Below are 24134 nucleotides of genomic sequence, written 5' to 3'. Positions count from 1 at the left end.
ATGTGATGTTGTGATGTGTGATGTGATGTTGTGTGATGTGTGATGTGATGTGTGATGTGTGATGTGTGATGTGTTGTTGTGTTGTGTGATGTGATGTGTGATGTGATGTGTGATGTGATGTTGTGTGATGTGTGATGTGATGTGTGATGTGTGATGTGTGATGTGTGATGTGATGTGTGATGTGTTGTGTGATGTGTTGTTGTGTTGTGTGATGTGTTGTGTGATGTGTGATGTGTTGTGTGATGTGTGATGTGATGTGTGATTTGATGTGTGATGTGTGATGTGATGTGATGTGTGATGTGATGTGATGTGATGTGTTGTGTGATGTGATGTGTGATGTGTGATGTGATGTTGTGTTGTGTTGTGTTGTGTTGTGTTGTGATGTGTGATGTGTGATGTGATGTGATGTGTGATGTGATGTGTTGTGTGATGTGATGTGTGATGTGATGTGTTGTGTGATGTGTTGTGTGATGTGTTGTGTGATGTGTTGTGTGATGTGATGTGTGATGTGATGTGATGTGATGTGTGATGTGATGTGTTGTGTGATGTGTTGTGTGATGTGTGATGTGATGTTGTGTGATGTGATGTGTTGTGTGATGTGTTGTGTGATGTTGTGTGATGTGTGATGTGTGATGTGTGATGTGATGTGTGATGTGATGTATGATGTGTGATGTGTGATGTTGTGGTGTTGTGTTGTGTGATGTGTTGTTGTGATGTGTGATGTTGTGTTGTGTGATGTGTTGTTGTGTTGTGATGTGTGATGTTGTGTTGTTGTGTTGTGTGATGTGTTGTGTTCTGTGATGTTGTGTTGTGTGATGTTGTGTTGTGTGATGTGTTGTTGTGTTGTGTGATGTGATGTGTGATGTGTGATGTGTTGTGTGATGTGTTGTTGTGTTGTGTGATGTGATGTGTGATGTGTTGTGTGATGTGTTGTTGTGTTGTGTGATGTGTGATGTTGTGTTGTGTGATGTGATGTGATGTGTTGTGTGATGTGATGTTGTGTTGTGTGATGTGATGTGTGATGTGATGTGTGATGTGTGATGTGTTGTGTGATGTGATGTGTGATGTGATGTGATGTGTGATGTGTTGTTGTGTTGTGTTGTGTGATGTGATGTTGTGTTGTGTGATGTGTGATGTGATGTGATGTGTGATGTGATGTGATGTGATGTGTGATGTGATGTGATGTGATGTGTTGTGTTGTGTTGTGTGATGTGATGTGATGTGTGATGTGTGATGTGATGTTGTGTTGTGTGATGTGTGATGTGTGATGTGATGTTGTGTTGTGTGATGTGATGTGTGATGTGATGTTGTGATGTGTGATGTGATGTTGTGTGATGTGTGATGTGATGTGTGATGTGTGATGTGTGATGTGTGATGTGTTGTTGTGTTGTGTGATGTGTTGTGTGATGTGTGATGTGATGTGTGATGTGATGTTGTGTGATGTGTGATGTGATGTGTGATGTGTGATGTGTGATGTGTGATGTGATGTGTGATGTGTTGTGTGATGTGTTGTTGTGTTGTGTGATGTGTTGTGTGATGTGTGATGTGTTGTGTGATGTGTGATGTGATGTGTGATGTGATGTTGTGTGATGTGTGATGTGATGTGTGATGTGTGATGTGTGATGTGTGATGTGTGATGTGATGTGTGATGTGTTGTGTGATGTGTGATGTGTTGTGTGATGTGTTGTTGTGTTGTGTGATGTGATGTGTGTTGTGTTGTGTGATGTGTGATGTGATGTGTTGTGTGATGTGTTGTGTGATGTGTTGTGTGATGTGATGTGTGATGTGATGTGTGATGTGATGTGTGATGTGATGTGATGTGATGTGATGTGTGATGTGATGTGTTGTGTGATGTGTTGTGTGATGTGTGATGTGATGTTGTGTGATGTGATGTGTTGTGTGATGTGTTGTGTGATGTTGTGTGATGTGTGATGTTGTGTGATGTGTGATGTGATGTGTGATGTGATGTATGATGTGTGATGTGTGATGTTGTGGTGTTGTGTTGTGTGATGTGTTGTTGTGATGTGTGATGTTGTGTTGTGTGATGTGTTGTTGTGTTGTGTGATGTGTTGTTGTGTTGTGATGTGTGATGTTGTGTTGTTGTGTTGTGTGATGTGTTGTGTTCTGTGATGTTGTGTTGTGTGATGTGTTGTTGTGTTGTGTGATGTGATGTGTGATGTGTGATGTGTTGTGTGATGTGTTGTTGTGTTGTGTGATGTGATGTGTGATGTGTTGTGTGATGTGTTGTTGTGTTGTGTGATGTGTGATGTGATGTTGTGTGATGTGATGTGATGTGTTGTGTGATGTGTTGTGTGATGTTGTGTGATGTGTGATGTGTGATGTGTGATGTGATGTGTGATGTGTTGTGTGATGTGATGTGTGATGTGATGTGATGTGTGATGTGTTGTTGTGTTGTGTTGTGTGATGTGATGTTGTGTTGTGTGATGTGTGATGTGATGTGATGTGTGATGTGATGTGATGTAATGTGTGATGTGTTGTTGTGTTGTGTTGTGTTGTGTTGTGTGATGTGATGTTGTGTTGTGTGATGTGTGATGTGATGTGATGTGATGTGTGATGTGATGTTGTGTTGTGTTGTGTGATGTGTGATGTGATGTGTTGTGTGATGTGATGTGTGATGTGTTGTGTGATGTGATGTGTGATGTGTTGTGTGATGTGATGTGTTGTGTGATGTGTTGTGTGATGTGTGATGTGATGTTGTGTTGTGTTGTGTGATGTGTTGTGTGATGTGATGTGTGATGTGATGTGATGTGTTGTGTGATGTGATGTGATGTGATGTGATGTGATGTGATGTGATGTGATGTGTTGTGTGATGTGTTGTGTGATGTGATGTGTGATGTGATGTGATGTGTTGTGTGATGTGTGATGTGATGTTGCGTGATGTGTTGTGTGATGTGATGTGTTGTGTGATGTGTTGTTGTGTTGTGTGATGTTGTGTGATGTGATGTGTGATGTTGTGTTGTGTGATGTGTGATGTGATGTGTTGTGTAATGTGTGATGTGATGTGTGATGTGATGTGTGATGTGATGTGATGTTGTGTGATGTGATGTGTGATGTGTTGTGTTGTGTTGTGTTGTGTTGTGTTGTGTTGTGTTGTGTGATGTGTGATGTGATGTGATGTGTGATGTGTGATGTGATGTGATGTGTGATGTGATGTGATGTGTGATGTGATGTGATGTGATGTGTGATGTGATGTGTTGTGTGATGTTGTGTTGTGTGATGTGTGATGTGATGTGTTGTGTAATGTGTGATGTGTTGTGTGATGTGATGTGTGATGTGTGATGTGATGTGTTGTGTGATGTGATGTGTGATGTGATGTGTTGTGTTGTGTTGTGTTGTGTGATGTGATGTGTGATGTGATGTGTTGTGTGATGTGTGATGTGATGTGTGATGTGATGTGATGTGTGATGTGATGTGATGTGATGTTGTGTTGTGTGATGTGTGATGTGATGTGTTGTGTGATGTGATGTGTGATGTGATGTGATGTGTTGTGTGATGTGATGTGTGATGTGTGATGTGATGTGATGTGATGTGTTGTGTGATGTGATGTGTGATGTGTTGTGTTGTGTTGTGTTGTGTGATGTGATGTGTGATGTGATGTGTTGTGTGATGTGTGATGTGATGTGATGTGTGATGTGATGTGATGTGATGTGATGTGTGATGTGATGTGATGTGATGTGATGTTGTGTTGTGTGATGTGATGTGTGATGTGATGTGTTGTGTGATGTGTGATGTGATGTGTGATGTGATGTGATGTGATGTTGTGTTGTGTGATGTGATGTGTGATGTGATGTGTTGTGTGATGTGATGTGTGATGTGATGTGATGTGTTGTGTGATGTGTGATGTGATGTTGTGTGATGTGTTGTGTGATGTGATGTGTTGTGTGATGTGTTGTTGTGTTGTGTGATGTTGTGTGATGTGTGATGTTGTGTTGTGTGATGTGTGATGTGATGTGTGATGTGATGTGTGATGTGTGATGTGTTGTTGTGTTGTGTGATGTTGTGTGATGTGTGATGTGATGTGTGATGTGTGATGTGTTGTTGTGTTGTGTGATGTGTTGTGTGATGTGATGTGTGATGTGATGTGTGATGTGATGTGATGTTGTGTTGTGTGATGTGATGTGATGTGATGTGATGTGATGTGTGATGTGATGTGTTGTGATGTGTGATGTGATGTGTGATGTGATGTGTGATGTGTTGTTGTGTTGTGTGATGTGATGTGATGTGTGATGTGTTGTTGTGTTGTGTGATGTGATGTGATGTGATGTGTGATGTGATGTGTTGTGTGATGTGATGTGATGTGATGTGTTGTGTGATGTGATGTGATGTGTGATGTGATGTTGTGTTGTGTGATGTGATGTGTGATGTGATGTGTGATGTGTTGTGATGTGTGATGTGATGTGATGTGATGTGATGTGTGATGTGATGTGTGATGTGATGTGATGTGATGTGTGATGTGATGTGATGTGTGATGTGTTGTTGTGTTGTGTGATGTGATGTGATGTGTGATGTGATGTGTGATGTGTTGTTGTGTTGTGTGATGTGATGTGATGTGTGATGTGTGATGTGATGTGATGTGTTGTGTGATGTGATGTGATGTGATGTGTTGTGTGATGTGATGTGATGTGTGATGTGATGTTGTGTTGTGTGATGTGATGTGTGATGTGATGTGTGATGTGTTGTGATGTGTGATGTGATGTGATATGATGTGTGATGTGATGTGTTGTGTGATGTGTTGTTGTGTGATGTGATGTGATGTGTGATGTGTGATGTGTGATGTGATGTGTTGTGTGATGTGTTGTTGTGTGATGTGATGTGTGATGTGATGTGTGATGTGATGTGTGATGTGATGTGATGTGATGTGTTGTGTGATGTGTGATGTGTGATGTGATGTTGTGTGATGTGTTGTGTGATGTGTTGTTGTGTTGTGTGATGTGTGATGTTGTGTTGTGTGATGTTGTGTTGTGTGATGTGTGCTGTGATGTGTGATGTGTTGTGTAATGTGTGATGTGATGTTGTGTTGTGTTGTGTGATGTGATGTGTGATGTGTGATGTGATGTTGTGTGATGTGATGTGTGATGTGATGTGTGATGTGTTGTGTAATGTGTGATGTGATGTGTTGTGTTGTGTGATGTGTGATGTGATGTTGTGTGATGTGATGTGTGATGTGATGTGATGTGTGATGTGATGTGATGTGATGTGTGATGTGATGTGTTGTGTGATGTGTTGTGTGATGTGTTGTGTTGTGTGATGTGATGTGTGATGTGTTGTGTTGTGTGATGTGATGTGTGATGTGATGTGATGTGTTGTGTGATGTGTGATGTGATGTTGTGTGATGTGTTGTGTGATGTGATGTGTTGTGTGATGTGTTGTTGTGTTGTGTGATGTTGTGTGATGTGTGATGTGTGATGTTGTGTTGTGTGATGTGTGATGTGATGTGTGATGTGATGTGTGATGTGTGATGTGTTGTGTGATGTGATGTGTTGTGTGATGTGATGTGTGATGTGATGTTGTGTTGTGTGATGTGATGTGATGTGATGTGTGATGTGATGTGTTGTGATGTGTGATGTGATGTGATGTGATGTGATGTGATGTGTGATGTGATGTGATGTGATGTGTGATGTGATGTGTTGTGATGTGTGATGTGATGTGTTGTGTGATGTGATGTGTTGTGATGTGTGATGTGATGTGATGTGATGTGATGTGATGTGTGATGTGATGTGATGTGATGTGATGTGTGATGTGATGTGTTGTGATGTGTGATGTGTGATGTGATGTGTGATGTGATGTGTTGTGTGATGTGATGTGATGTGTGATGTCATGTGATGTGTTGTGATGTGTGATGTGATGTGTTGTGTGATGTGATGTGTGATGTGATGTGTTGTGTGATGTGTGATGTGATGTTGTGTTGTGTGATGTGATGTGTTGTGTGATGTGATGTGTGATGTGATGTGCTGTGATGTGTGATGTGATGTGTGATGTGATGTGATGTGATGTGTGATGTGATGTGTTGTGTTGTGTGATGTGTTGTGTGATGTGATGTGTGATGTGATGTGATGTGTGATGTGTTGTGTGATGTGTGATGTGATGTGTGATGTGTGATGTGTGATGTGATGTGTTGTGTGATGTGATGTTGTGTTGTGTTGTGTGATGTGATGTGATGTTGTGTTGTGTGATGTGATGTGATGTGATGTGTGATGTGTTGTGTAATGTGTGATGTGATGTTGTGTTGTGTTGTGTGATGTGATGTGATGTTGTGTGATGTGATGTGTGATGTGATGTGTGATGTGTTGTGTGATGTGTGATGTGATGTGATGTGTGATGTGTTGTGTGATGTGATGTGTTGTGTGATGTGATGTGTGATCTGATGTTGTGTTGTGTGATGTGATGTGATGTGTTGTGATGTGTTGTGATGTGATGTGATGTGATGTGTGATGTGTGATGTGATGTGTTGTGTGATGTGATGTGTGATGTGATGTTGTGTTGTGTGATGTGATGTGATGTGATGTGTGATGTGATGTGTTGTGATGTGTTGTGATGTGATGTGATGTGTGATGTGTGATGTGATGTGTTGTGATGTGTTGTGATGTGATGTGATGTGATGTGTGATGTGTGATGTGATGTGATGTGATGTGTTGTGTGATGTGATGTGATGTGTGATGTGTGATGTGATGTGTTGTGATGTGTGATGTGATGTGTTGTGTGATGTGATGTGTGATGTGATGTGTTGTGTGATGTGTGATGTGATGTTGTGTTGTGTGATGTGATGTGTTGTGTGATGTGATGTGTGATGTGATGTGCTGTGATGTGTGATGTGATGTGATGTGTGATGTGATGTGATGTGTGATGTGTTGTGTTGTGTGATGTGTGATGTGTGATGTGATGTGATGTGATGTGTTGTGTGATGTGATGTTGTGTTGTGTTGTGTTGTGTGATGTGATGTTGTGTTGTGTGATGTGATGTGATGTGTGATGTGATGTTGTGTTGTGTGATGTGATGTTGTGTTGTGTTGTGTTGTGTGATGTGATGTTGTGTTGTGTGATGTTGTGTTGTGTTGTGTTGTGTGATGTGATGTTGTGTTGTGTGATGTGATGTGATGTGATGTGTGATGTGATGTGATGTGTGATGTGATGTGATGTGATGTGATGTGATGTGTGATGTGATGTTGTGTGATGTGTTGTGTGATGTGATGTGTTGTGTGATGTGTTGTTGTGTTGTGTGATTTTGTGTGATGTGTGATGTTGTGTTGTGTGATGTGTGATGTGATGTGTGATGTGGTGTGATGTGTGATGTGATGTTGTGTTGTGTGATGTGATGTGTGATGTGATGTGATGTGATGTGTTGTGTTGTGTTGTGTGATGTGATGTGTGATGTGATGTGTTGTGTGATGTGTGATGTGATGTGATGTGTGATGTGATGTGATGTGATGTGATGTTGTGTTGTGTGATGTGATGTGTGATGTGATGTGTTGTGTTGTGTTGTGTGATGTGATGTGTGATGTGATGTGTTGTGTGATGTGTGATGTGATGTGATGTGTGATGTGATGTGATGTGATGTGATGTTGTGTTGTGTGATGTGATGTGTGATGTGATGTGTTGTGTGATGTGTGATGTGTGATGTGATGTGTTGTGTGATGTGATGTGTGATGTGATGTGTTGTGTGATGTGTGATGTGATGTTGTGTGATGTGTTGTGTGATGTGATGTGTTGTGTGATGTGTTGTTGTGTTGTGTGATGTTGTGTGATGTGTGATGTTGTGTTGTGTGATGTGATGTGATGTGTGATGTGATGTTGTGTTGTGTGATGTGATGTGTGATGTGATGTTGTGTTGTGTGATGTGATGTGTGATGTGATGTGATGTGTTGTGTGATGTGATGTGTGATGTGATGTGATGTGTTGTGTGATGTGTGATGTGATGTGTTGTGTGATGTGTTGTGTGATGTGTTGTGTGATGTGATGTGTTGTGTTGTGTTGTGTGATGTTGTGTGATGTGTGATGTTGTGTTGTGTGATGTGTGATGTGATGTGTGATGTGTGATGTGTTGTTGTGTTGTGTGATGTTGTGTGATGTGTGATGTGATGTGTGATGTGTTGTTGTGTTGTGTGATGTGTGATGTGATGTGTTGTGTGATGTGATGTGTGATGTGTGATGTGATGTGTGATGTGATGTGATGTGATGTGATGTGATGTGATGTGTGATGTGATGTGTGATGTGTGATGTGATGTGTTGTGATGTGTGATGTGATGTGTGATGTGATGTGATGTGTGATGTGTTGTTGTGTTGTGTGATGTGATGTGATGTGTGATGTGATGTGTGATGTGTTGTTGTGTTGTGTGATGTGATGTGATGTGTGATGTGTGATGTGATGTGTTGTGTGATGTGATGTGATGTGTTGTGTGATGTGATGTGATGTGTGATGTGATGTGATGTGTGATGTGTTGTTGTGTGATGTGATGTGTGATGTGATGTGTTGTGTGATGTGTTGTTGTGTGATGTGATGTGATGTGTGATGTGATGTTGTGTTGTGTGATGTGATGTGATGTGTGATGTGATGTTGTGTTGTGTGATGTGATGTGATGTGTGATGTGATGTTGTGTTGTGTGATGTGATGTTGTGTTGTGTGATGTGATGTGTGATGTGATGTTGTGTTGTGTGATGTTGTGTTGTGTTGTGTTGTGTGATGTGATGTTGTGTTGTGTGATGTGATGTGATGTGTGATGTGATGTGATGTGATGTGATGTGATGTGTTGTGTTGTGTTGTGTGATGTGATGTGATGTGTGATGTGTGATGTGATGTTGTGTGATGTGTTGTGTGATGTGATGTGTTGTGTGATGTGTTGTTGTGTTGTGTGATTTTGTGTGATGTGTGATGTTGTGTTGTGTGATGTGTGATGTGATGTGTGATGTGGTGTGATGTGTGATGTGATGTTGTGTTGTGTGATGTGATGTGTGATGTGATGTGATGTGTTGTGTTGTGTTGTGTGATGTGATGTGTGATGTGATGTGATGTGATGTGATGTGATGTTGTGTTGTGTGATGTGATGTGTGATGTGATGTGATGTGTTGTGTTGTGTTGTGTGATGTGATGTGTGATGTGATGTGTTGTGTGATGTGTGATGTGATGTGAGATGTGATGTGATGTGATGTGATGTTGTGTTGTGTGATGTGATGTGTGATGTGATGTGTTGTGTGATGTGTGATGTGTGATGTGATGTGTTGTGTGATGTGATGTGTGATGTGATGTGTTGTGTGATGTGTGATGTGATGTTGTGTGATGTGTTGTGTGATGTGTGATGTGTGTGTGTGTTGTGTTGTGTGATGTTGTGTGATGTGTGATGTTGTGTTGTGTGATGTGATGTGATGTGTGATGTGATGTTGTGTTGTGTGATGTGATGTTGTGTGGTTGTGTGTGATGTGATGTGTGATGTGATGTGATGTGTTGTGTGATGTGATGTGTGATGTGATGTGATGTGTTGTGTGATGTGTGATGTGATGTGTTGTGTGATGTGTTGTGTGATGTGTTGTGTGTGGATGTGTTGTGTTGTGTTGTGGATGTTGTGTGTGTGTGATGTTGTGTTGTGTGATGTGTGATGTGATGTGTGATGTGTGATGTGTTGTTGTGTTGTGTGATGTTGTGTGATGTGTGATGTGATGTGTGATGTGTTGTTGTGTTGTGTGATGTGTGATGTGATGTGTTGTGTGATGTGATGTGTGATGTGATGTGTGATGTGATGTGTGATGTGATGTGATGTGATGTGATGTGTGATGTGATGTGTGATGTGATGTGATGTGATGTGATGTGTGTGATGTGTGATGGTGTGTGATGTGTTGTTGTGTTGTGTGATGTGTGTGATGTGTGATGTGATGTGTGATGTGTTGTTGTGTTGTGTGATGTGATGTGATGTGTGATGTGTGATGTGTTGTGTGTGTGATGTGATGTGATGTGTTGTGTGATGTGATGTTGTGTGATGTGATGTGTGATGTGTGATGTGATGTTGTGTGATGTGATGTGTGATGTGATGTGTTGTGTGATGTGTTGTTGTGTGATGTGATGTGATGTGTGATGTGATGTTGTGTTGTGTGATGTGATGTGTGATGTGATGTTGTGTTGTGTGATGTGATGTGATGTGTGATGTGATGTGTGATGTGTGATGTGATGTGTTGTGTGATGTGTTGTTGTGTGATGTGATGTGTGATGTGATGTGATGTGTTGTGATGTGTGATGTGATGTGTTGTGTGATGTGTGATGTGTGATGTGTGATGTGATGTTGTGTGATGTGTTGTGTGATGTGTTGTTGTGTTGTGTGATGTTGTGTGATGTGTGATGTTGTGTTGTGTGATGTGTGATGTGATGTGTGATGTGTTGTGTGATGTGATGTGTTGTGATGTGATGTGTGATGTGTGATGTGATGTGATGTGATGTGATGTGTGATGTGATGTGATGTGATGTGTGATGTGTGATGTGATGTGATGTGATGTGATGTGTGATGTGATGTGATGTGTTGTGTGATGTGTGATGTGATGTGTGATGTGTGATGTGATGTGATGTTGTGTTGTGTGATGTGATGTGATGTGATGTGATGTGTGATGTGTGATGTGATGTGATGTGATGTGTGATGTGATGTGATGTGTTGTGTGATGTGATGTGTGATGTGTGATGTGTGATGTGTGATGTGATGTGTTGTGATGTGTGATGTGATGTGTTGTGTGATGTGATGTGTGATGTGATGTGTTGTGTGATGTGTGATGTTGTGTTGTGTGATGTGATGTGATGTGTTGTGATGTGTGATGTGATGTGATGTGATGTGTTGTGATGTGTGATGTGATGTGATGTGTGATGTGATGTGTGATGTGATGTGTTGTGTGATGTGATGTGTGATGTGTGATGTGTGATGTGATGTGTTGTGATGTGTGATGTGATGTGTTGTGTGATGTGATGTGTGATGTGATGTGTTGTGTGATGTGTGATGTTGTGTTGTGTGATGTGTTGTGATGTGTTGTGATGTGTGATGTGATGTGATGTGTGATGTGATGTGATGTGTGATGTGATGTGTTGTGTGATGTGTTGTGTGATGTGATGTGTGATGTGATGTGATGTGTTGTGTGATGTGTGATGTGATGTTGTGTTGTGTGATGTGATGTGTTGTGATGTGTGATGTGATGTGTTGTGTGATGTGTTGTGTGATGTGATGTGTGATGTGATGTGATGTGTTGTGTGATGTGTGATGTGATGTTGTGTTGTGTGATGTGATGTGTTGTGATGTGATGTGATGTGATGTGTGATGTGATGTGTTGTGATGTGTGATGTGATGTGATGTGTGATGTAATGTGATGTGTGATGTGATGTGTGATGTGATGTGATGTGATGTGTGATGTGTTGTGTGATGTGTGATGTGATGTGTGATGTGTGATGTGTGATGTGTGATGTGTGATGTGTGATGTGATGTGTTGTGTGATGTGATGTGTTGTGTTGTGTGATGTGTTGTGTGATGTGATGTGTGATGTGATGTGATGTGATGTGTGATGTGTTGTGTGATGTGTGATGTGATGTGTTGTGTGATGTGTGATGTGATGTGTTGTGTGATGTGATGTGTGATGTGGTGTGATGTGTGATGTGATGTGTGATGTGTGATGTGTGATGTGTGATGTGTGATGTGATGTGTTGTGTGATGTGATGTGTTGTGTTGTGTGATGTGATGTTGTGTTGTGTGATGTGATGTGATGTGTGATGTTGTGTTGTGTGATGTGATGTGTTGTGTTGTGTTGTGTTGTGTGATGTGATGTGTTGTGTGATGTGATGTGATGTGTGATGTGATGTTGGGTTGTGTGATGTGTGATGTGTGATGTGTGATGTGATGTTGTGTTGTGTTGTGTGATGTGTGATGTGTGATGTGTGATGTGATGTGATGTTGTGTTGTGTGATGTGATGTTGTGTTGTGTTGTGTGATGTGATGTTGTGTTGTGTGATGTGATGTGTGATGTGTTGTGTTGTGTGATGTGATGTGTGATGTGATGTGATGTGATGTGTTGTGTGATGTGTGATGTGATGTGATGTTGTGTTGTGTGATGTGATGTGTGATGTGATGTTGTGATGTGTGATGTGATGTTGTGTGATGTGTGATGTGTGATGTGTTGTTGTGTTGTGTGATGTGTTGTGTGATGTGTGATGTGTGATGTGTGATGTGTGATGTGTGATGTGTGATGTGATGTGTTGTGTGATGTGTGATGTGTTGTTGTGTTGTGTGATGTGTTGTGTGATGTGATGTTGTGTTGTGTGATGTGTTGTGTGATGTGATGTTGTGTTGTGTGATGTGTTGTTGTGTTGTGATGTGATGTGATGTGTGATGTGTGATGTGATGTGTGATGTGTTGTGTGATGTGATGTGTGATGTGATGTGATGTGATGTTGTGTTGTGTGATGTGATGTGTGATGTGATGTTGTGTGATGTGATGTGATGTGATGTGTGATGTGTGATGTGATGTGTGATGTGTTGTGTGATGTGATGTGTGATGTGATGTGATGTGATGTTGTGTTGTGTGATGTGATGTGTGATGTGATGTTGTGTTGTGTGATGTGTTGTGTGATGTGATGTTGTGTTGTGTGATGTGTTGTTGTGTTGTGTGATGTGTTGTGTGATGTGATGTGATGTTGTGTTGTGTGATGTGTTGTGTGATGTGATGTTGTGTTGTGTGATGTGTTGTTGTGTTGTGTGATGTGTTGTGTGATGTGATGTGTGATGTGTGATGTGATGTTGTGTTGTGTGATGTGTTGTTGTGTTGTGTGATGTGTTGTGTGATGTGATGTGTTGTGTGATGTGATGTTGTGATGTGTGATGTGTTGTGTGATGTGTGATGTGATGTGATGTGTGATGTGTGATGTGATGTGTGATGTGATGTTGTGTTGTGTTGTGTTGTGTGATGTGATGTGTGATGTGATGTTGTGATGTGTGATGTGTGATGTGATGTTGTGTTGTGTGATGTGATGTGTGATGTGATGTGTTGTGTGATGTGATGTGTGATGTGATGTGTTGTGTGATGTGATGTGTGATGTGTGATGTGATGTTGTGTTGTGTGATGTGATGTTGTGTTGTGTGATGTGATGTGTGATGTGATGTGTGATGTGTGATGTGATGTTGTGTTGTGTGATGTGATGTTGTGTTGTGTGATGTGATGTGTGATGTGATGTGTGATGTGATGTGTGATGTGATGTTGTGTTGTGTGATGTGATGTGTGATGTGTGATGTGTGATGTGATGTTGTGTTGTGTGATGTGATGTTGTGTTGTGTGATGTGTTGTGTGATGTGATGTTGTGTTGTGTGATGTGTTGTGTGATGTGATGTTGTGTTGTGTGATGTGTTGTGTGATGTGTGATGTGATGTGTGATGTGATGTTGTGTTGTGTGATGTGTTGTGTGATGTGTGATGTGATGTGTGATGTGTGATGTGTGATGTGTGATGTGTGATGTGATGTTGTGTTGTGTGATGTGATGTGATGTGTGATGTGTGATGTGATGTGTGATGTGATGTGTTGTGTGATGTGATGTGTTGTGTGATGTGATGTGATGTTGTGATGTGTGATGTGATGTGTGATGTGTTGTGTGATGTGTGATGTGTTGTGTGATGTGTGATGTGATGTGTGATGTGTGATGTGTGATGTGATGTGATGTGTGATGTGTGATGTGATGTGATGTGATGTGTGATGTGTGATGTGATGTGATGTGTGATGTGTGATGTGTGATGTGATGTTGTGTTGTGTGATGTGATGTGATGTGTGATGTGTGATGTGATGTGTGATGTGATGTGTTGTGTGATGTGATGTGTTGTGTGATGTGATGTGATGTTGTGATGTGTGATGTGATGTGTGATGTGTTGTGTGATGTGATGTTGTGTTGTGTGATGTGATGTTGTGTGATGTGATGTGATGTTGTGATGTGTGATGTGATGTGTGATGTGATGTTGTGTTGTGTGATGTGATGTGTGATGTGTTGTGTGATGTGTGATGTGTGATGTGTGATGTGATGTTGTGTTGTGTGATGTGATGTGATGTGTTGTGTGATGTGATGTTGTGTTGTGTTGTGTGATGTGTGATGTGATGTTGTGATGTGTGATGTGATGTTGTGTGATGTGTGATGTGTGATGTGTTGTTGTGTTGTGTGATGTGTTGTGTGATGTGTGATGTGATGTGTGATGTGATGTTGTGTGATGTGTGATGTGTGATGTGTGATGTGATGTGTGATGTGTTGTGTGATGTGTTGTTGTGTTGTGTGATGTGTTGTGTGATGTGATGTTGTGTTGTGTGATGTGTTGTGTGATGTGATGTTGTGTTGTGTGATGTGTTGTTGTGTTGTGATGTGATGTGATGTGTGATGTGTGATGTGATGTGTGATGTGTTGTGTGATGTGATGTGTGATGTGATGTGATGTGATGTTGTGTTGTGTGATGTGATGTGTGATGTGATGTTGTGTGATGTGATGTGATGTGATGTGTGATGTGTGATGTGATGTGTGATGTGTTGTGTGATGTGATGTGTGATGTGATGTGATGTGATGTTGTGTTGTGTGATGTGATGTGTGATGTGATGTTGTGTTGTGTGATGTGTTGTGTGATGTGATGTTGTGTTGTGTGATGTGTTGTTGTGTTGTGTGATGTGTTGTGTGATGTGATGTGATGTTGTGTTGTGTGATGTGTTGTGTGATGTGATGTTGTGTTGTGTGATGTGTTGTTGTGTTGTGTGATGTGTTGTGTGATGTGATGTGTGATGTGTGATGTGATGTTGTGTTGTGTGATGTGTTGTTGTGTTGTGTGATGTGTTGTGTGATGTGATGTGTTGTGTGATGTGATGTTGTGATGTGTGATGTGTTGTGTGATGTGTGATGTGATGTGATGTGTGATGTGTGATGTGATGTGTGATGTGATGTTGTGTTGTGTTGTGTTGTGTGATGTGATGTGTGATGTGATGTTGTGATGTGTGATGTGTGATGTGATGTTGTGTTGTGTGATGTGATGTGATGTGTGATGTGATGTGTGATGTGATGTGTGATGTGATGTTGTGTTGTGTTGTGTGATGTGATGTGTGATGTGATGTTGTGTTGTGTGATGTGATGTTGTGTTGTGTGATGTGTTGTGTGATGTGATGTTCTGTTGTGTGATGTGATGTTGTGTTGTGTGATGTGTTGTGTGATGTGATGTTGTGTTGTGTGATGTGTTGTGTGATGTGTGATGTGATGTGTGATGTGATGTTGTGTTGTGTGATGTGTTGTGTGATGTGTGATGTGATGTGATGTGTGATGTGATGTGTGATGTGTGATGTGATGTGTGATGTGATGTTGTGATGTGTGATGTGATGTGTGATGTGTTGTGTGATGTGTGATGTGTTGTGTGATGTGTGATGTGATGTGTGATGTGTGATGTGTGATGTGTGATGTGATGTTGTGTTGTGTGATGTGTGATGTGATGTTGTGTGATGTGATGTGATGTTGTGATGTGTGATGTGATGTGTGATGTGATGTTGTGTTGTGTGATGTGATGTGTGATGTGTTGTGTGATGTGTGATGTGTGATGTGTGATGTGATGTTGTGTTGTGTGATGTGTGATGTGATGTGTTGTGTTGTGTGATGTGATGTTGTGTTGTGTTGTGTGATGTGATGTGTTGTGTGATGTGTGATGTGATGTTGTGTTGTGTGATGTGATGTGTTGTGTGATGTGATGTGATGTTGTGATGTGTGATGTGATGTGTGATGTGTTGTGTGATGTGTGATGTGATGTGTGATGTGTTGTGTGATGTGTGATGTGATGTGTGATGTGTGATGTGTGATGTGTGATGTGATGTGTGATGTGTGATGTGTGATGTGTGATGTGATGTGATGTGTGATGTGTGATGTGTGATGTGTTGTGTGATGTGATGTGTTGTGTGATGTGATGTGATGTGATGTGTGATGTGTGATGTGTGATGTGTGATGTGTGATGTGATGTTGTGTTGTGTGATGTGTGATGTGATGTGATGTGTTGTGTGATGTGATGTTGTGTTGTGTGATGTGATGTGATGTTGTGATGTGTGATGTGATGTGTGATGTGTTGTGTGATGTGTGATGTGATGTGTGATGTGTTGTGTGATGTGTGATGTGTGATGTGTGATGTGTGATGTGATGTTGTGTTGTGTGATGTGTGATGTGATGTGTTGTGTGATGTGATGTTGTGTTGTGTGATGTGATGTGATGTTGTGATGTGTGATGTGATGTGTGATGTGTTGTGTGATGTGTGATGTGTGATGTGTGATGTGATGTGTGATGTGATGTGATGTGATGTGATGTGATGTGTGATGTGTGATGTGTGATGTGATGTGTTGTGTGATGTGATGTTGTGTTGTGTGATGTGATGTGATGTTGTGATGTGTGATGTGATGTGTGATGTGTTGTGTGATGTGTGATGTGATGTGTGATGTGTTGTGTGATGTGTGATGTGATGTGTGATGTGTGATGTGTGATGTGATGTGTGATGTGATGTGATGTGATGTGATGTGTGATGTGTGATGTGTGTTGTGTGATGTGATGTTGTGTTGTGTGATGTGATGTTGTGTGATGTGATGTGATGTGATGTGATGTTGTGTGATGTGATGTGATGTGATGTGATGTGTGATGTGTGATGTGTGTTGTGTGATGTGATGTTGTGTTGTGTGATGTGATGTGATGTGATGTTGTGTGATGTGATGTGATGTGATGTGATGTGATGTGTGATGTGTGATGTGTGATGTGATGTTGTGTTGTGTGATGTGATGTGATGTGTGATGTGTGATGTGTGATGTGTGATGTGTGATGTGATGTGTTGTGTGATGTGATGTGATGTTGTGTTGTGTGATGTGATGTGATGTTGTGATGTGTGATGTGATGTGTGATGTGTTGTGTGATGTGTGATGTGATGTGTGATGTGTTGTGTGATGTGTGATGTGATGTGTGATGTGTGATGTGATGTTGTGTTGTGTTGTGTGATGTGTGATGTGATGTGTGATGTGTTGTGTGATGTGTGATGTGATGTGTGATGTGTGATGTGATGTGATGTGTTGTGTGATGTGATGTTGTGTTGTGTGATGTGATGTTGTGATGTGATGTGATGTGATGTGATGTGTGATGTGTGATGTTGTGTTGTGTTGTGTGATGTGATGTGATGTGATGTGTGATGTGATGTGGTGTTGTGTGATGTGTGATGTGTGATGTGTGATGTGATGTGATGTGATGTGTGATGTGTGATGTGATGTGGTGTTGTGTGATGTGTGATGTGTGATGTGTGATGTGATGTGTGATGTGTGATGTGATGTGGTGTTGTGTGATGTGATGTGTGATGTGTGATGTTGTGTTGTGTGATGTGATGTGTGATGTGATGTGTGATGTTTTGTTGTGTGATGTGTGATGTGTGATGTGATGTTGTGTTGTGTGATGTGATGTGATGTGTGATGTTGTGTTGTGTGATGTGATGTGTGATGTGTGATGTTGTGTTGTGTGATGTGATGTTGTGTTGTGTGATGTGATGTTGTGTTGTGTGATGTGATGTGTGATGTGATGTGTTGTGTGATGTGTTGTGTGATGTGTGATGTGATGTGTGATGTGTGATGTGTGATGTGATGTTGTGTGATTTGTTGTGTGATGTGATGTGTTGTGTGATGTGTTGTTGTGTTGTGTTGTGTGATGTTGTGTTGTGTGATGTGATGTGTTGTGTGATGTGTTGTGTTGTGTTGTGTTGTGTGATGTGATGTGTTGTGTGATGTGATGTTGTGTTGTGTGATGTGTTGTGTGATGTGATGTGTGATGTGATGTGTGATGTGTGATGTGTGATGTGTGATGTGATGTTGTGTTGTGTGATGTGTGATGTGATGTGTGATGTGTGATGTGATGTGTGATGTGTGATGTGTGATGTGTGATGTGTTGTGTGATGTGATGTGATGTGTGATGTGATGTGATGTTGTGTGATGTGTGATGTGTGATGTGTTGTGTGATGTGTTGTGTGATGTGTGATGTGATGTGTGATGTGATGTTGTGTTGTGTGATGTGTGATGTGTGATGTGTTGTGTGATGTGTTGTGTGATGTGTGATGTGATGTGTGATGTGATGTTGTGTTGTGTGATGTGTTGTGTGATGTGTGATGTGTTGTGTGATGTGTTGTGTGATGTGATGTTGTGTTGTGTGATGTGTTGTGTGATGTGATGTTGTGTGATGTGTTGTGTGATGTGTTGTGTGATGTGATGTGTTGTGTGATGTGTGATGTGATGTGTGATGTGATGTTGTGTTGTGTGATGTGTTGTGTGATGTGATGTTGTGTTGTGTGATGTGTTGTGTGATGTGTTGTGTGATGTGTGATGTGTTGTGTGATGTGTGATGTGTGATGTGTGATGTGATGTTGTGTTGTGTGATGTGTGATGTGTTGTGTTGTGTGATGTGTTGTTGTGTTGTGTGATGTGATGTGTGTTGTGTGATGTGTGATGTGATGTGTGATGTGTGATGTGTGATGTGTGATGTTGTGTTGTGTGATGTGTATTGTGATGTGTTGTGTTGTGTGATGTTGTGTTGTGTGATGTGTGATGTGTTGTTGTGTTGTGTGATGTGTTGTGTGATGTGTTGTGTTGTGTGATGTGATGTGTGATGTGATGTTGTGTTGTGTGATGTGTGATGTGTGATGTTGTGTTGTGTGTTGTGTGATGTGTTGTGTTGTGTGATGTTGTGTTGTGTGATGTGTGATGTGTGATGTTGTGTTGTGTGTTGTGTGATGTGTTGTGTTGTGTGATGTTGTGTTGTGTGATGTGTGATGTGATGTGTTGTGTGATGTGATGTTGTGTTGTGTGATGTGTTGTGTGATGTGTTGTGTGATGTGTGATGTGATGTGTTGTGTGATGTGATGTTGTGTTGTGTGATGTGTTGTGTGATGTGTGATGTGATGTGTGATGTTGTGTTGTGTGATGTGTTGTGTGATGTGTGATGTGATGTGTTGTGTTGTGTGATGTGTTGTTGTGTTGTGTGATGTGATGTGTGATGTGTGATGTGTGATGTGTGATGTTGTGTGTTGTGTGATGTGTTGTGTTGTGTGATGTTGTGTTGTGTGATGTGTGATGTGATGTGTTGTGTGATGTGATGTTGTGTTGTGTGATGTGTTGTTGTGTTGTGTGATGTGATGTGTGATGTGATGTTGTGTTGTGTTGTGTGATGTTGTGTTTTGTGATGTGTGATGTGATGTGTGATGTTGTGTTGTGTGTTGTGTGATGTGTTGTGTTGTGTGATGTTGTGTGATGTGTGATGTGATGTGTTGTGTGATGTGTTGTTGTGTTGTGTGATGTGATGTGTGATGTGATGTTGTGTTGTGTGATGTGTTGTGTTGTGTGATGTTGTGTTGTGTGATGTGTGATGTGTTGTGTTGTGTGATGTTGTGTTGTGTGATGTGTGATGTGATGTGTGATGTGTAATGTTGTGTTGTGTGTTGTGTGATGTGTTGTGTTGTGTGATGTGTGATGTGTGATGTTGTGTTGTGTGATGTGTTGTGTTGTGTGATGTGTGATGTGTGATGTGTTGTGTGATGTGATGTGATGTGTGATGTGTGATGTTGTGTTGTGTGATGTTGTGTGATGTGTGATGTGATGTGTTGTGTGATGTGATGTTGTGTTGTGTGATGTGTTGTGTGATGTGTTGTGTTGTGTGATGTGATGTGTGATGTGATGTTGTGTTGTGTGATGTGTGATGTGTGATGTGTTGTGTGATGTGTGTTGTTGTGTTGTGTGATTTGATGTTGTGTTGTGTGATGTGTTGTGTGATGTGTGATGTGATGTGTGATGTGTTGTGTGATGTGATGTGTGATGTATTGTGTAATGTTGTGTGAGGGTGTGATGTGTGAGGTTGTGTGAGGTTGTGATGTGTTGTGTTGTGTTGTGTGATGTGTGAGGTTGTGATGTGATGTGTGATGTTGTGTGAGGTTGTGATGTATTGTGTAATGTTGTGTGAGGATGTGATGTGATGTGTGAGGTTGTGATGTGTTGTGTTGTGTGATGTGTGAGGTTGTGATGTGATGTGTGATGTGTGAGGTTGTGATGTGTGATGTTGTGTGATGTGTGAGGTTGTGATGTGTTGTGTAATGTTGTGTGAGGATGTGATGTGATGTGTGATGTTGTGTGAGGTTGTGATGTGTTGTGTAATGTTGTGTGAGGATGTGATGTGATGTGTAATGTTGTGTGAGGTTGTGATGTGATGTGTGATGTTGTGTGAGGTTGTGATGTGATGTGTGATGTTGTGTGAGGTTGTGATGTGATGTGTAATGTTGTGTGAGGTTGTGATGTGTTGTGTAATGTTGTGTGAGGTTGTGATGTGATGTGTAATGTTGTGTGAGGATGTGATGTGATGTGTAATGTTGTGTGAGGATGTGATGTGATGTGTGATGTTGTGTGAGGTTGTGATGTGATGTGTAATGTTGTGTGAGGATGTGATGTGTAATGTTGTGTGAGGTTGTGATGTGATGTGTGATGTTGTGTGAGGTTTTGATGTATTGTGTAATGTGTGAGGTTGTGATGTGATGTGTAATGTTGTGTGAGGTTGTGATGTGATGTGTGATGTTGTGTGAGGTTGTGATGTGATGTGTAATGTTGTGTGAGGTTGTGATGTATTGTGTAATGTTGTGTGAGGTTGTGATGTGTTGTGTTGTGTGATGTGTGAGGTTGTGATGTGATGTGTGATGTTGTGTGAGGTTGTGATGTATTGTGTAATGTTGTGTGAGGATGTGATGTGTGAGGTTGTGTGAGGTTGTGATGTGTTGTGTTGTGTTGTGTGATGTGTGAGGTTGTGATGTGATGTGTGATGTTGTGTGAGGTTGTGATGAATTGTGTAATGTTGTGTGAGGATGTGATGTGTGAGGTTGTTATGTGTTGTGTTGTGTTGTGTGATGTGTGAGGTTGTGATGTGATGTGTGAGGTTGTGATGTGATGTGTGATGTTGTGTGAGGATGTGATGTGTGAGGTTGTGATGTGTTGTGTTGTGTTGTGTGATGTGTGAGGTTGTGATGTGATGTGTGATGTTGTGTGAGGTTGTGATGAATTGTGTAATGTTGTGTGAGGATGTGATGTGTGAGCTTGTTATGTGTTGTGTTGTGTGAGGTTGTGATGTGTTGTGTAATGTTGTGTGAGGATGTGATGTGATGTGTGAGGTTGTGATGTGTTGTGTGATGTGATGTGTGAGGTTGTCTGAGGATGTGATGTGTAATGTTGTGTGAGGATGTGATGTGATGTGTGAGGTTGTCTGAGGATGTGATGTGTTGTGATGTGTAATGTTGTGTGAGGATGTGATGTGATGTGTAATGTTGTGTGAGGATGTGATGTGATGTGTGATGTTGTGTGAGGATGTGATGTGTTGTGTAATGTTGTGTGAGGATGTGATGTGTTGTGTGATGTGTGAGGATGTGATGTGATGTGTAATGTTATGTGAGGATGTGATGTGATGTGTGATGTTGTCTGAGGATGTGATGTGATGTGTAATGTTGTGTGAGGATGTGATGTGATGTGTGAGGTTGTGATTTGTTGTGTTGTGTAATGTTGTCTGATGATGTGATGTGTTGTGTGATGTTGTGTGAGGATGTGATGTGATGTGTGATGTTGTGTGAGGATGTGATGTGATGTGTGAGGTTGTGTGAGGATGTGATGTGATGTGTGAGGTTGTGATTTGTTGTGTTGTGTAATGTTGTGTGAGAATGTGATGTGTGATGTTGTGTTAGGATGTGTTGTGTTGTGATGTTGTGATTTTGTGTTGTGTGATGTTGTGTTGTTGTGTTGTGTAAGGTTGTGATGTGTTGTGTTGTGTGATGTTGTGTACTCACAGTCATGTTAAACACAACCAGTCCCAGGTGTCGCTCTGCTGGAATGTGGAAGTTTGTGTCGCTCCTCACCAGAGACTCAAAGAGTTTGGCCATTTCAATCCCCTACACAAAAAAACAACACAATACAAATAACACTGAACACGCAACAAACACTGAACACTACTAAACATTCAGAAAGTGTAGTGTAGTTAAACGTGTAGTTTAGCGTGTAGTTTAGCATGTAGTTAAACGTGTAGTTTAGCATGCAGTTAAACATGTAGTTTAGCGTGTAGTTTAGCATGTAGTTAAACGTGTAGTTTAGCATGCAGTTAAACATGTAGTTTAGCGTGTAGTTTAGCATGTAGTTAAACGTGTACTTAAACGTGTAGTTTAGCATGCAGTTAAAAATGTAGTTTAGCGTGTAGTTTAGCATGTAGTTAAACGTGTACTTAAACGTGTAGTTTAGCATGCAGTTAAACATGTAGTTTAGCGTGTAGTTTAGCATGTAGTTAAACATGTACTTAAACGTGTAGTTTAGCATGCAGTTAAACATGTAGTTTAGCGTGTAGTTTAGCATGTAGTTAAACGTGTAGTTTAGCATGCAGTTAAACATGTAGTTTAGCGTGTAGTTTAGCATGTAGTTAAACGTGTAATTAAACGTGTAGTTTAGCATGCAGTTAAACATGTAGTTTAACGTGTAGTTTAGCATGTAGTTAAACGTGTACTTAAACGTGTAGTTTAGCATGCAGTTAAAAATGTAGTTTAGCGTGTAGTTTAGCATGTAGTTAAACGTGTACTTAAACGTGTAGTTTAGCATGCAGTTAAAAATGTAGTTTAGTGTGTAGTTTAGCATGTAGTTAAACGTGTACTTAAACGTGTAGTTTAGCATGTAGTTAAACATGTACTTAAACGTGTAGTTTAGCATGCAGTTAAACATGTAGTTTAGCGTGTAGTTTAGCATGTAGTTAAACGTGTAGTTTAGCATGCAGTTAAACATGTAGTTTAGCGTGTAGTTTAGCATGTAGTTAAACGTGTAATTAAACGTGTAGTTTAGCATGCAGTTAAACATGTAGTTTAACGTGTAGTTTAGCATGTAGTTTAACGTGTAGTTTAGCATGTAGTTAAACGTGTAATTAAACGTGTAGTTTAGCATGCAGTTAAACATGTAGTTAACCGTGTAGTTTAGCATGTAATTAAACGTGTACTTTAGCGTGTAGTTAAACGTGTAGTTAAACGTGTAGTTAAACGTGTAGTTAAACGTGTAGTTTAGCATGTAGTTAAACATGTAGTTTAGCGTGCAGTTAAACGTGTAGTTTAGCATGTAGTTAAACGTGTAGTTTAGCATGTAGTTAAACATGTAGTTTAGCATGTAGTTAAATGTGTAGTTTAGCATGTAGTTTAGCGTGTAGTTAAACGTGTGGTTTGCGTGTAGTTAAATGTGTAGTTTAGCGTGCAGTTAAATGTGTAGTTTAGTGTGTAGTTAAATGTGTAGTTTAGCATGCAGTTAAACATGTAGTTTAGCGTGCAGTTAAACATGTAGTTTAGCGTGCAGTTAAACATGTAGTTAAACGTGTAGTTTAGCATGTAGTTAAACGTGTAGTTTAGCATGTAGTTAAACATGTAGTTTAGTGTGTAGTTAAGCGTGTAGTTAAACGTGTAGTTTAGTGTGTAGTTTATCGTGTAGTTAAGCATGTAGTTAAACGTGTAGTTAACCGTGTAGTTAAACATGTAGTTTAGCGTGCAGTTAAGCGTGTAGTTAAACGTGTAGTTTAGCATGTAGTTAAATGTGTAGTTTAGTGTGTAGTTAAACTTGTAGTTTAGCATGTAGTTAAACATGTAGTTTAGTGTGTAGTTAAGCGTATAGTTTAGCGTGCAGTTAAACATGTAGTTTAGTGTGTAGTTAAACATGTAGTTTAGCGTGCAGTTAAGCGTGTAGTTAAACGTGTAGTTTAGCATGTAGTTAAATGTGTAGTTTAGTGTGTAGTTAAACATGTAGTTTAGCATGTAGTTAAACATGTAGTTTAGTGTGTAGTTAAGCGTATAGTTTAGCGTGCAGTTAAACGTGTAGTTTAGCGTGCAGTTAAACATGTAGTTTAGTATGTAGTTAAATGTGTAGTTTAGCATGTAGTTAAAGATGTAGTTTAGCATGTAGTTAAACATGTAGTTTAGAGTGTAGTTAAACATGTAGTTTAGTGTGTAGTTAAACGTGTAGTTAAGCATGTAGTTAAACGTGTAGTTTAGCATGCACTTAAGCATGTAGTTAAACGTGTAGTTTAGCATGTAGTTAAATGTGTAGTTTAGCTTGT

At 40.4% G+C, this 24134-nt stretch overlaps 1 protein-coding gene across 1 annotated transcript in view; it reads right to left on the bottom strand.

Annotated features, from left to right (window-relative positions):
* hdc (histidine decarboxylase) overlaps positions 1 to 24134 on the bottom strand; it is a 40374-nt gene that overhangs the window by 9203 nt on the left and 7037 nt on the right. Inside the window, exon 11 of the mRNA XM_058387163.1 lies at positions 21850 to 21951. Coding sequence (XP_058243146.1) covers positions 21850 to 21951 — 102 coding nt within the window. The remainder of the gene's footprint in view (positions 1 to 21849; positions 21952 to 24134) is intronic.

Source organism: Hemibagrus wyckioides, linkage group LG04 (assembly GCF_019097595.1).
Source record: "Hemibagrus wyckioides isolate EC202008001 linkage group LG04, SWU_Hwy_1.0, whole genome shotgun sequence".
Lineage (NCBI taxonomy): Eukaryota > Metazoa > Chordata > Actinopteri > Siluriformes > Bagridae > Hemibagrus > Hemibagrus wyckioides.
This window is presented reverse-complemented; position numbering and strand designations above follow the sequence as displayed.